This window comes from Embiotoca jacksoni, unplaced genomic scaffold, assembly GCF_022577435.1.
Source record: "Embiotoca jacksoni isolate LCO1_2020_lvr unplaced genomic scaffold, fEmbJac1.0.p SCAF_11, whole genome shotgun sequence".
NCBI lineage: Eukaryota > Metazoa > Chordata > Actinopteri > Embiotocidae > Embiotoca > Embiotoca jacksoni.
The window spans coordinates 7,270,960-7,285,531 of record NW_027185241.1 but is presented as its reverse complement, the minus strand read 5'-3'; the positions used below and the strand labels follow the sequence as shown (position 1 = coordinate 7,285,531).

General features: G+C 40.1%; 1 protein-coding gene across 1 annotated transcript in view; it reads left to right on the top strand.

The window, feature by feature from the left end:
- adam22 (ADAM metallopeptidase domain 22) overlaps positions 1–14,572 on the top strand; it is a 58,783-nt gene that overhangs the window by 5,166 nt on the left and 39,045 nt on the right. Inside the window, exon 4 of the mRNA XM_069142814.1 lies at positions 13,751–13,817. Within this exon, the coding sequence (XP_068998915.1) occupies positions 13,751–13,817 (67 nt within the window). The remainder of the gene's footprint in view (positions 1–13,750; positions 13,818–14,572) is intronic.

The following is a 14,572-nucleotide window of genomic DNA, read 5'->3' as shown; positions in this document are numbered from 1 at the left end:
ATCCTCTCTAAAGCGTTTTCTCCTCTGTCCACTCTTTCACACCACGTTTGTCTCATTTATCCCAAAAGCCTGTGAACGCCCACAAAGTGATGCTGCCTGCTCATCACAGCGGAAGTCACTCTCCTGCTGAGTAAACTGTTATATCACAGGAATTCCCAAGGTTTACAGGATATGTTTCTGTAAAGCCTGCAGCTCACTACATGACGCATCAACCACTCATGGGTATAAATGCATACATGTATGCACAAGCTGTCAAACATGCACACACTTTCATCAGCACTTGGTTTGGCCGTTTAATGTAAAGTCATTATTTATCTGAGACACTGTGTGATTACGCCGTAATATCCAAAGTGGGTGCTGTGGAGAAAGTCCATCAGAATATTAGCTAAAAGAAAACAGTTGTTTTTAGCTTATCAGAGAGGGAATTAGCCTCTGACCAGACAGCGCTGTGCAGAAGTGTTGATCTCAATAAAAATGAGAGCTTGTGATCAGTTCAGTAGAGCATTGTGTTGTTTGACCTTTATCCATTTTTCCTTGTAATCTTTAAACTGTGTATAGAACAGAAATGATTAGTCAATGAATTGTTTAGCCAATACATTGAACAATAAGATTTTTAGATTATGAAATAATCTTGTAACTCTTCTTTCAAATGAAAATATCAAAAGTTTGCTTGTTCCAGCTTCTAAGTTGTGAGGATTTCCAGCTTTATGATGGGGAACTTTCCCAGTTTTTGGTTGTTAGTAAAAAAAAAAAATAAAAAAAAAAATAAGGAAATCTGATGCCATTTCTTGAGCTTTAGGAATTTATTATTATTTTAGTTTTTCTCTGATTTTGTTTGACAGAAATGTAATTGCGACTACAACTATTTTGATAATCCACTAAATCATTAATAAAACAGTAAAGCCTCCCCAGATATTTCCTCATTTCAACTTCAATGGAGGATTTGCTGCTTTTGTCTGTTTTGCGGCATTTGAGTTTTGAACTATTAGTTTGACAAAATAAGAAATTTTAAAAACATGACCTTAGATTATGATGGGCATCTTATTTATTCATTAGTTGTTTTTTTCATTTTTTTGTCTCAGTCAGTTTAGCAAAACAGGAAATGTGGGGGAAGAGAGAACTATGACATTACATAAAGGTACCTCAGCCTCAGGTATTGAACCATGGAACATTATTTGCTATGTGCCTTCACCATTAGACTACAAGGCACATTGTGATGGATGGACTTTTGACTATTTTCTGGTATTTAATCCGCCAGATGCTTCACCAGTTCTTTTAAAAATAACCATGTATGTCAGTGTTGTGGGGATGTTTTGTTTTGGCTCTTAGTTTGTTGCTGCATTTCTTACTTTTGTGCTAGTCTCAATTTTAAGGAAGATCTTCAGTTTCCCTCTGCCTCTCAGTGAGTGCACCCCAATTTACTCCTCCGTCTATCCTCATCTCTTCCCTGTCCTGTCTGTCCTCCTCTAACACCCTCCTCTGTGAACTGATCCCACGCTCGACAGTCACACTGATTTTGTTTACAGATAGCTTTCATTCCAGACAGAATAAACCCAGTAGATATGTGTGTGGGTGCAGAAGTGGGAGGTCTTTTAGCTGAATGGACCAACATTGTTTTTTGGCTCCCAGTAACAAAATCTAGTTCTCCCGGTTTGATCAATGAGAGTTTTGCTGTGCATTTTTGTTTAATTATCGCCATGAGCAAACAAGAGAGGTTTGTTTTTCAGTTTTCTTTGTTGGCTGTGTCTCAAGTGCTACATTGCATATTATCATCATCATTTTCCCACTTTGCCTGGAGGTGGTATTCGTGGGCGTTCTGTTAAAAAGTCATATGCCTTGTGCTTTATGGACACATGTTAGTTGTTATATGCAAATCTTAGTCAAGTATTTTTGTTGTTCTCAGAAATGTTTATGCTGGCCAGGCCAGTCTCGATCAGTCCAGGACTCTGGTTCAGAATGAAATACCTCAACAAAACTATGTATAGACCGCCATTAATTTTTGTACATACATGCACAGTAAATATTTTACCTGCGTAGCTTCAGCTTCAGTGTCACTGCGATCATATTAGTTGCCTGATGTTAGTTTTTTGCCCAAAGCACCCCCCTTTGAAATACAGCCTCACAAAGCTTCTAGCATCACTGCAGAGCTATAGTCTTGAAACTTTTACTTAGTTTAAGTTTTCCCTTCTGATTCTTCACCATATATGCTCGTATTTTAGGTTTTCAGATGTGGTCTACTCTGAGATCATCTATCCCATCCATTTATGCATCCACTATACTTAGTCAAAATATTCAGGGTCATGGTGGACCAACTATCCCATCATGCATTAGAGGGTTGAGAGTTAGCTCTGCAATCAACGAACTGGCACCGAGATGTTTTGTTTAAACAAGAAATTTGCCTTTTTTCTATAGTGAGATCAACCAAGTATATAGCTGTTTGTGCTGTAATCGCTGGCTCTTTCATTAGTCACATGCTGTATTGACACGAGCCACCCATCTGAAGTGTGACAGTCTATAGAGAGAAAGTCAGGAGGGGGTTGGTGCGTCGTGGGGGTCTCCAGTCCCCCTCACAGTCTTTGTCTTCTTCAACTCCTCCATCACAGCGACTGCCTGCAATTTGCGATTCATGGGACCAGAGTGAGCCGAAAATGTGCACGAGGTTGGGGGTTGCCCTTTAAAAAAAAAAATCATCTACACACACACACACACACACACACACACACACAGATGCCGCCACCCTTGATTGCCCCACACCCACTCTCCATTCAACTCTGCCCCTACTACTCCTTTACCCCTCCCCTCCCACCTGCTCTCACTGAATAATAGATGGTGCTGTAACATTAAAGACACGCGCATGTGTGTACGTAGTGGATGCTGTGCCGTGTCCATCATGTGGAGAATGGGAAACATTTGACAGGTGTATGTGTACAGTGATACATATAGCTCTATTTCCACCGAAGTACACGTGCCCTCTGGCAGGCAAGGACTCACACACATGCTGTCACCTCAACATCAACTTTTAGTGCAGTAAGGGAGCTACTGTGTAAATAAGTTTGTTGTTTGCCTGTTCTGCAGAAGACATACTTAGTTTTAGTTATGGCAATACTATAAATCTAAACAATATTAGCTAGGAATATTTTTCTGATAACCCATGGCAAATGTAAGCAATGTCATACAGGAAATAATCATGATGAAGCAGGTCAAATAATAAGATGATAAATTGAATGGTAGATTGACAAAAAAATTTTTTTAGGAAATATATTGATTTTTCTTTAAATAAAAATGCAAGATATGACCTGGTTCTAGCATCTCAAATGTGAAAACAAACAATTTAAAGACATTAAATTATAACAGACCTTTTATTTTATTTCTTACTGATATTTTATAAAAGATAAAAAGATGGTAAACATTTTTTTATATATTCTCCCTAATTGATTGATTGAAATAAAATAATAATAAAAAAAAACCAAGCAGGCACCCCTTCTCTTGCTCCTGTAATCTTTATGTTTTGACCATTGTATTTCAAGCAACCATTATTCTTCCACTTGTGTTTAAAATGTAAAATAACATTAAAAATGCATACTTGTATAGGTATATGACAACCATCAGCCAAATACTAGCCTGGCTGGCTAGTGTGTATGGTTTTGTGTGTGTGTGTGTGTGTGTGTGTGTGTGTGTGTGTGTGTGTGTGTGTGTGTGTGTGTGTGTGTGTGTGTGTGTGTGTGTCTCTGTGTGAGAGAAAAAAATCGAGAAAGAGTGAAGATGGTGAACATGTCTGTGTGATTTAGTATTCAAACACTATGTGGGTTACGTTTGTATGACAATGTGAGTGCAGACAGAGAGAAGAACAGGTGGGCAGGTACAATTGGGACTCGAGAGTTTCATAACCTCTCCAGTGTTATGAAATGAGCTGCTGCAGCAGCATGAAGAGGAGACAGCGTCTTCCTCTCCTCATCTACAATGTTGACTCTGATATACACTTAGAGAATTATTCTTCTACAACTGTTTCGTGTCAGTTTTCCCTACATGCAGACAAATTCTTTATGCTAATGAAGATGGTCAATTACAGGCAATGCTACATGTATTATTCATCTTCATGAAAGCAGTGTGTGCATGCACCAGGGAGGACAGCGCTGGTGGGGAGGGGTATGGAGGGGATGGAGCTGTGATATAACCATGGGATCTTTCCAGCTGCCTGTGTTAGGAAAGAAGCTAACCAAACATCCCATGGTTCAATGATTTGATGAATGTGTGCATGTGTCGGTGCAACTGTGCATAGACAAAAAGCGTGCATGTGTGTGTGTGTTGCGGGAAAAGAAGAGGGTTGTTCTTGCTTCTGCAGTTGTAAATAAGATGTGGGCCCTGAAAAGCTGCTGCTGCTGAGTCCTTGTGGATGTCGTCTGATTGGGTCTCAGGTGCAGGAGAGGCACGTAAAGTGTTGTCTTAATTAGAGATAACAAGAATGGATAGGAAGAAATGAGGCTTAAACAGAAAGAGGGAGGATCAATACTTACGAGGAGGAAAATGAAGACAATACGACAAACAAAGAAAGGCAAATTTCTTGTTTATGTCTTTGTTTTTATTTCACTCACTCATGTTGGGCATTTTAGATTGAGTTCCAAGTGCAATAAATTGCACTGTTTGGCTTTAATTCTTCACATTTTTGCGTTACAATGTGTAATATATAATCAGTGTTTGACTTGTGTGTGTGTGTGAGAGATTATTGATCAGTAATAATAATCAGCCTCTTTGACAAGAAGAATCATCTTATATGTTAAACTTGCAAAGAGGTGCCTCTGGAGTTTTCTTCCAAAAAGATTTTCTCGATGGCCGACAAATGTTGTTGAATGATTATTTTTGTTTTGTTGGCACATGACATTTATTTGCATGTTACAGCTGTTGTGCAAACAAAACAGTAGTCCACTCATTAAAAACTACCCCATAATGCTATTAGTGGTCAAAAACCCACAGGGCACCTTTAATAGGTCATCGTACTTGAGGTAGAATTTGCCAAACTTAGTGTTGATGTCACTCTTTCTGAAGATTTAACCTTCTGATAAAGAGCAAAATAAAATATAAGCTGCTGATTTTTAATACATTTTCTCCACTTTTAAATCAATTTCAAAGTTGTAATTTTATTATCGATGTTTCTCGTCATAGTAACACAAGAGTCTCCTTTAAGATTTCACAACACTAAAAGTTAATACAATGGCAGGTTCAATTATTGTAATTTATGTTTTGAAAGCTTTAAAAAAAAAATGCTATATACCTATAAGCCTCAAACAAACAGAAGACAGCTGCTGTAAATCTATAGTGTTTTTGTAATAAAAGTTTTAACAAAACATTGTGCTATAGTTGCAAAACTATGTCTGAAATTAAAATGATTTCAAATGCTGAGCATATAGGGATGTTTCTTGCTTGCTGTTATTCTGTTTGGATTTTTCTTACTGAAAGGATCCCTGCCAGTTTATACGTAATATCTTTCTGAAACCTTTCTCTTCTTTAACATCTGAGAACCAGATACTTTCCAACCCATTGCTCATTGTTTGCATTGATGATTCAACTGGAAGAATTTCTTGCCCATCCCAGCCTTGGCGGGGCTCTAAATGCCAGTCATCTAACAGTGTCTTTGTGTGGGACGAATGGGATTTTACTGCTGGAACTTCTGAAAAATCTCGACTTGTGTTTGAGAGGCGCAGTGTGAGGAGTCGCTCGTTCTTATAGTATTTTTTACGCAACAATAGTTTCTTGTTCACTTGCAGAACAAATAAATGCATCAAAATGCCATTCAGCTGATGTCATGCTCATCATGACTTCATGACTTTGTCTGACTTTCAGTGGACTTTGTGACATTCGCCATTTGATCCCTAAAATGTGACGAGGCGTTTAGCTGCTTTGGACCGTGAAAGGTGCTGATGCTCTTGTGTTTTTGGTGTGTGTCCCTGTGTCGTGTGTGTGTTTATTTGCCTGTATTTATGCCTTTGTCGCTTGTCCGTACATGTGGATGTTGCCTTGCATCTCTACATGTATATGATTTAAAGGTCTCTCATGTCCCATTCCAACATAATTAATCATCCAGCCATGTCTCGCTCCCTGCATACTGACACTGCTACAACTGAACTGCACTCTTCTCCTCCTTTTCCACCTTCATCTATGTCTCTCCTCCTCTGTTCCCAGGTCTGTAATTTATTTCAGAGGCGTGATCTGATTTACTGTGAACTTAATGAGAAAAACACAGAGAGGGGAGTGTGTGTGTGTGTGGGAGAGAAAAAGAAGGGAGGAAAGAAAGAGCGAGAGAACGACATAGTTAAAGATAGAGGGAAAGAAAAGGACAGAGAGAGATGTTAGAATGTCCTTCATGCACCCTTGAGTTGTGGTAGGTCGGTTGAGTAAGTGCAGGAGATAGGCAGAGATATAGAGTGTATGCATGATCGAGGTGTGTACCCTAAAAAGAAAACAGTACCAGCCTCTCCTCTCCTCTCCTCTCCTCTCCTCTCCTCTCCTCTCCTCTCCTCTCCTCTCCTCTCCTCTCCTCTCCTCTCCTCTCAGGCAGGAGTTCTCTCTCTGATCTGTGTGTTGTCAGATCACACTCACACACATACAAACACACATGCACATACTTAAGCTCATAGCTTTAGCTATCACATTGGGAATTATGCTTGTGTGTGTCTGTCAGCTATAGCTCACAAATACTATATTACACAGTGTGTTTGCTAAGAGGCTCATTGTCACATCCGAGACTGTATATACAGTCTGTTCTGGTGTATAAGGCGGTGAATGTATGTTTGTGTGTTCTGCAGAGTTTACAGTGTGTCATGTGTATGGAGGTTAGCAGGGTTTATTCGAAACAAATAGCAGCATGAATTTTAGTATTAAGGGTGTGTAAATGTGTTTGGACATCCTGCAAAGCTTCTATTGGCATTTTTGAGAGCAAATAAAATGTGTCAGTTAAGATACGTTCATATTTTTTTTGTGTCAAAACAAAACAAATTTTCCCTTTTTATTACATTCATATTGGCCATTGAGACAGGTTCTTCACACAATCCCAGTGTGTGTAATGGATGACAAAATGCACACTTCTTGTTTGGTGCAAAATTAAAGTTGAGTTGAAGCTGGAGCGCCGCTGTGGCTCATCTGGTATAAGCTATACCACGGATCCAGGCTAACTCCTTACTGCAGCAGCTGGGGTTTGAACCCTGCCTGGGCTTTTTGCTGCATGTCATACCAGCTCTCTCCCCGGCCTCTCATTTCTCTCTCAACCACTACTATAAATATATCAGAAACGCCAAAATATGTTGAGCTGAAGTTTTTAACTCATAAAGTTGTTGTCAAATTTTGTAAAAAAAAATGTTTATACCTGATTTTACTACAAACTATCATGAAAAAACGAACAGTTTAAACCTCCCGGTGATAAAAGAAAATTCAAGCGATTAACAAAGTCATTAGGAACATGAATGGTTGCACAAAACTTCACGGCAATGCATCCAATATCTGTTAAGATATTTCACTCTGGACCAACGTGGTGGACCAAGTGACTGACTTACACCATCCTTTGAGCCGTGGCACCAACCTTGTTGAATCATTGACGTTTCAAGACCTCTCCTTTGTTGGTCTATATTTCCATCTCTTTTCCTCCATCACTTCATATTCTGTTATTTATTCCACTCTCTCTCCCCCACCCTTGCATTCCCCCTCTCCTCTGCTGAGCCGTCTCGCCCAGTATGGAGGATTAGTGGAGACAAAGAGAGATCCTGCAGCCGGCTCTTGCTGAAGACAGGAACAGGAGGAAGACAGTTGTTCTCTCAGCAGGAAAAGATACTAATGCTTCTCTAAAGCCTATTGTCTCCCATAGTTTACTCCTTTTTCTACTGACATGCAGAGTAAAAATCATTTCAAAGTATGGTTTACTGTCAAGAGATTAACTATTTAACAAAATTTACCACCACAAAAAATCAGATGGAGTTACTGATAAGTAGATGGGGACCAAAGTTTCCTACTAGCACACACAGTCATTTGAGGAAATAAAATGGAATAAGCTCATCAATTGATCATGAAAAGTAAATGAGACATGACATCTTGATTGGAAATGTCAAGGCCTGTTTACATGGAGCTCATTAACAATCCACATGTTGTCACGGATACAGATCTGCAAGTTCTCCATAATTCAGGAGTCAACTCGTTTGGCCTGTATGTTGCATGCTATAGACCAGAGTGCAGAGAATGGGGCTATAATCATCAGTATTGTTGTTTGTGAGCATCAGTATTCCCTCTGTAATAAGAGCAGGGATCCTACTGGGTGTGCCGGTGGAATTGCATGTCTGATAAGTGATTGGAGAGTGAATGAATTATAGCCTAGAGACCTTTAATGAGACCTCAGTGGGAGGGAGGGTGAGGCGGGGGTGGGGTGTTGTGGTGGGCAGGTGAAAGCAGCTGCAGCTTTCCCCGAAGACAAACCTCCGCCTCCCCTCGCTCCTTTCTCTCCTGTTTCTTCTCTCCTTTTCACATCTTTATATCTCTTATCCACCTCTCCATCTTGCTGCGTACCCTTCGTGCTTTATCCGGTGCACTTATCCCTTCTCTCCTTGCTGGCTCTGCCTCTTTCTTCCCTCAGCACTCCCCAATTCTCATTACGGACGCCTGACACAGCACATGTTCAGTCCTTTGCCTGGTGGTGCCCTTTTATTACCAGGTGAAATGGCAAATTCATAGATGCACACTGCATACTGCAGTGCCTGTGTGCAGATACGTATGGAGGAACATTTTGAATGTACCTGATTAAATGTGCAAAAAAAATTTTTTTTCAAGGGCTACTTGTGTTTGTGTCTCGAGTCTTTGAGAAGACTGTGTGAAAGCAATGAAAAGCCTGGTTCCCCAACACTTCTGCCAATCCACTCACACACACATAAACATTAGTCCTGCCAATCAAGCCTTTTTGTGCTCTTTTTCATCCCAGGGCCGTTCGGTGCTTGGCGACTCAGATCGTGAGAGGAATTTTAGACCGCTCGGAAACTTAGTTTATGTGTGTGTGCGTGATTCACCTCGGGAGATCAAACTGGGTTGCCACAGCAGATGTCTTTGCCCAAAGCAACTCGTAACAAAATGCTTTAAAAGGAAGGAGGAAGTTTGATGTGACTGACAGCCAGGCGGACGAAGGTGCACTTACTGCTTCAGTCAGTTTTTACCTTTGGAAGAACCACTTAATAAAGTACAAGGCTTTAGAACAACGTTTTCTTAACTGCAGTCATGTCAGTGCTCTTAGTTTTTCCACTGCCTTAGTGTGTGTGTGTGTGTGTGTGTGTGTGTGTGTGTGTGTGTGTGTGTGTGTGTGTCTGTGTGTGTGTGTGTGTGTGTGTGTGTGTGTGTGTGTGTGTGTGTGTGTGTTGGCTGACATTAAAGTGTAGAGAAAATGACAGAAGGATGTGATTACTATGTAAATGGTTGTCCTAGGTTGACTATGACACATTATAAGCTGTAAACGGAGCGTCTGTGGTTATACCTCCGAAATCTCCGGGCCTGATTGACAGCTAGACGTCAGCTCTCAAATAGATGTTGCTGCGGCAACGGGGCCAAGACAACTCTCTTCCGGTACAGCAGACTATTTAAAAAAGCAATGAGCTGAGAGAAAGAGTGTAACTGAGTGAAAGCTGTGGGTGCTGCTGGTAGCTCGGACTCTGTTGCAGTCACACATCTGGGCTGCACAGATACCTTCAGGTGCCAGATGGTACACAAATATGTTGATATGAGTTAAATTAGACCACTTATGCCTCCAAACATCTGTCACTGTAAGGTTGTGGATGTTACAATGGTGTGATAATTTATAACATTTATAATTGGCTGTGTTTCTGTTTTCCCTCACCCCTCCTTTTCTGTTTTTTATTTGTGTAATGAAGTCCTCAGCTTCCTTTTAGAAACCGCTGATTATCATTTATGTCAAAAATCTGCAGCATTTATATTCACAGAGATAGACAGATAGCACATAGGTTTGTTTATTTCTTTTACGTTTTATGTTTGTTTGCATATTAGAGTGAAGCTGCAAAGACTTTGCTAACAGTTATGCCTTTATACACGTGTACTCGTGTTAACAGGAAGGGAAGGAGGTGGTGAGGGGGAGAGTGGGTCTCTCTACATTTGTGTGTCAGTGTGGGGGGATGGTTGAAGCTGAGTTTGCGTCTTTGTCTGTCAAATAAATTATTTAAATCCCACAACAATTAAAGATGAAATCTGTTATCAGCGTCCTCCATTAGTGGCCCGGGTGTCTGCCTTGCTGCCTCAGTATGCTGCATCACTTACTCCCCCTCGTCTGGGCTCAACGTGAGACCGGATAAAGATCACAAGCCCCGAATCTTAAATGCACATCCTAGCAGAACAAAGGCCTGCAGCGCATGCCTGTGACCCAAAGACTCATGCACACACTAAATGTCTTCATCAGAGGAGCGTATGAATATCTTGACGGTGATTCTTTTTGATGCAAAAGGTTGATAAAATGCTGCTTGTGTCTCATAAGTCGTGCTGTGTTTGATTTGCACCGTGCCGGTGAGTCTAGGGGGAAGTGTGATCGGAGGTCGGAGGGTGCGAAGTGTGTAGAATGGGGGGGGGGGGGGGGGGGGGGTTGCCTGTTCTAAACACTGTCAAAGCGTCGCAGTTTTTTTTTTTTTTTTTTTTCAGGAGAACCTCATGGCAGTGCATGAGGAGAAATCGGTTAAGGCCCTAAGCTCTGTATTCTCACCTTGTGTTTCCACTTTAAATTTCACTTTTTTTCCTTCCTTTTTTGTCATTATTCCCACAGACAGCTATTCTTGCGTTCTTTCCATTTTGTCTCTCTCTTCTACCCACATTTTTTTTTTTTTTTGTATTGCTCTCGCAAACTGCCCATCAGTCATCACAGAAATCAGCCTCCTTCCCCTGTGGGTCTGTGGGTGTGTGTGCACTGATGTCAGGGCTTCCATTCCAATAATAGATGTGGTATATCAGCAATGGAAAACTTTTGCCTCCACAATAAAACCTCAGTTAATATTTGAAAAAAAAAATGGCATTTGCTTTTGAAAACAAAATCATCTTCCCATTTGTCTTTTTCTAATGTTTTTATGATTCCCCCCCCCCCTTATTTTTGACTCTCAACTCCACAGATGGTCCTTTGTCAAATATATCACTGTTTTTGTAATAGTGGATATAGAAAGAAACTAGCTGGGCCATGACAAAAGAGACCCATAAATTGGACACAGGTCTTTAAGCAGCATTATCAAAAATGTTAATTTAGTTTAGTTTCTAGCCTTTTCATTTGGCTGTTGTATTCTCAGGTGAATGATGTTTTATTTTTTTTTATTAATTTGCTTTTATTGTTTATACTTTTTATGTTTTTTTCTTTCATGTTTAATAAAATATTGATTGATTGATTAAAATTTTAAGATGACAAAACACTCAAGTCAATGAACCGATGTGGTAAATACGATGCTACCAGCAGGAGGTGGTTTGTATAGAGCAGCATAAAGATTGATAAACGATAAACGGTGAAAATAAAAACTTGCTTGCCCCTGATCCTCTAAAGAAAACCCCTAATTAACAGGCTGTAACTCATCAGTTCAATCCACACGATAACAAAAGTGTAAAAACAAATTGTGGTTTTACAGAAGATTTAGGGAAGTTATGTTCTAGTTCTTGTAGCATATAATGTGTCATTTTTGTTCTTGTCAGTCTGACTGTTGCCACCTGTTTCTAGTCTTTATGCTAAGCTAAAATAACCAGCTGCTGGTTGAACTTTATATTTACCCTGCAGAATAAGCAAGTCAGTGTAGTTCCTAAAACTTCTTTTAATGACAAAGCGCTCAACTCTGAAGTAGTGACTTCACCACAATAAACACTGCTGCAAAGCGGCCTCTGTCAGGTTGCATATATCTGTCACACTTTGTTTAGTCCTTTTTGCAAAGCCTCTTTATTTCTGTTGCCATGAAGTCAGTAACTTTGCAGTAGTGCTGACTGATACGCCTGCAGTTTTTGCTCAGGTGTTTTGGCCTCTGGATTTCCTGTTTGTCATCTCATGTGGCTCTGAAACATACTGGACTTTTATGGCTTATAATACTGCTCACTGGAAATCAATATTAGCATGAATTTGGTTGAAAACTCAGGAAAAGTTAGCCAGTGGATCTTAAATTGTGATTATCCTATCACATGGTCCAGTATGATTTGCTGTTGTGGCAGTTTGCAACTGTGATTGGGTTTTTTCATTGTACTTTTCCTTGAGAGTTTACTTTTTTTTTTTTCTCTGCTTTTTATTTTATACAAAGTGATTGCAGTTTGGCAATGAGGCTGATTACTACTGCTGTTCAGTGGCAGTGAAGAGTGACACATGGTGGTGATAACAATAACCCCCGATCATGAGCTGAGATAAGGCACATTGTCACTGCGCCGAATTGAAATAATTAAAAACATAAAAAACAATACAGAGGAAAGTACACTGAATTTTGAAGTTTTATCTTCATATATTTTAATGTAACACTTAAACACAATTCCAAAAATCTGAAATGATTACATTCTTAACTCTCATGTAATCTTTTATATAATCATAATTCATGCAGGGATGTGATCTTCATCGTCATATTGAGTGTGAAGTGTTTCGGAAAACATTGTTGTCCTCAGACTTTGTCCTGTATTTTCCAAGTGTCAGTCTGCCCCCATAACCTGAACGAGGTGAAATTCTAAACCGCCAACTTCTATTGTCGATGTCTGGTTGTTGACAGGAAGTTGGAGTAGATTGATGGCTCTCTGGTTCAGTGTGGCAAATGGCCTGTTTGGATTCTTCCAATCTCTTCATTTCTGTACTCTGATAAACGCAACTATCCTGCCAGTGATTTGGCTCTTGGAAAGTCCCCCAATTCAGCAAATAGACTCAGTTTAATCTGATAAAAATTTGATTATTATGCCAATTTTGTTCTTTGATTTTATGTCACTCTTCCCTGTTGCAACAATAGCTTTGTTTAATCTTAGCATTAATAACTGTGTATATAAAAAGCTTCAGATTACAATTGGCTTTGGCTCTGCTCACTGAATGTAAATATAAAGAATTCTTACACTTTCTTGTGCGTGTGCCTTTGTGAACCTGCTCAGGTCACCAATTTGTGATATAAGAGGCTAAAACTTAACTGTATTATATTTTGAAATAGGCTGTAGAAGGGACAAATCCCCATTCATATGCCGCATTCCTGTGTGTGTGTGTGTGTGTGTGTGTGTGTGTGTGTGTGTGTGTGTGTGTGTGTACGCGCGCGTGCGTGCACACTAGAGCTCATACATCTCTGTCTCAGATTGGGCCTGCAGTGTGTGCCTCCATTGGGATTCTTGGGTCCAGCTCTGCTGAGAAAGCACACGCAGACTGATTTCCTCTTATTTATGCCACTCTTTCTCTTCCTTATGGTCTCAATTTATTTGCTGCCTCCTTCCCATTCTGCTTGTGTTGCCTCTTTTACTACTTACTGACCTCCACTTGTCCTTCAGACCCACACACGCACACACACAAGACATTTTGCTAGAAGGCTGGATTTGTATAATTGTGTTTCTGTGAGTTTGTGTGCTAGAAATAGCCTTGTCCCTGTACGCTGGGCATAATTAGCCAGGCTGATGCTCTGAAGCTCCGTGCTGCCAAGACGGAATACAATTGTTCTATAAAACACAAGCATGCCCAAAAAGCTGAGTGACACTTGAATGAGAATCGCACATTTTCTAACTTTAATACCCTTTTTTCTTTCCTCTCTGTTCCCAGTGATCTCATGTCTTCGGGGTATGTGGAGAGGCATTTGTCGGAAAGCGGGAAGACTGTCATCACCAGTGTAAGATTCTGCAAATCATCTCCCCTCATGCTCACTCACACTTACTGTTACACTACTTCCAGTTAGGATGGAAGCTACACTGCATTTATGGTCTTGACACTGAACAGAAATATGACTCCAAATGAATGCTAGTGTTGCATTGTCTTCGAAATGTCTAAATAAGCAAATGTTTGCTAACATGTTAGGCACAGCAACTGCATAATTATTATAAATATATATATGTTCTTCTTTCCTCAAGCCTTCTCCTGGCTAATCAATAAGTTAGTTTTCACACAGAGAGAAACCACACCCTATTCAGCCATCCAGCCTTCTTGGATGAAGCTTAGATTTCTAGAAACCCAAGTGGATCTTTGGCCTAAACCTTCAACTAGCAAGAGATTAAGATTGCTGTGATAATCCTCTAAAATCTAGACTTGAGTTACAGAACACCCGCTGAGGCATCATGTTACATCACATAAGTGAGGGGATTATGCTGGTCAGGATTTACTCAGCTAAGCAGCAGATTAGTGAGATATTAGATACTTTACAGAAAATGATCCAAAGTGTCACACCACATATTATATGATATGGTCACTTGTAATTATGGCACTTATTATGAATTAATCTGTGACTTAATTCACCTCGCAGATGAATATCCAGAACTGCCCTCCATCTGTAGCTTTCTATTGTCATTGCTTCCTTCTTAATTGGGAAGAACAAGCGCCCCTTTATGTTTATTAATTCCTGCTATTCAGGGAGGTTATGAGACGTGCCCT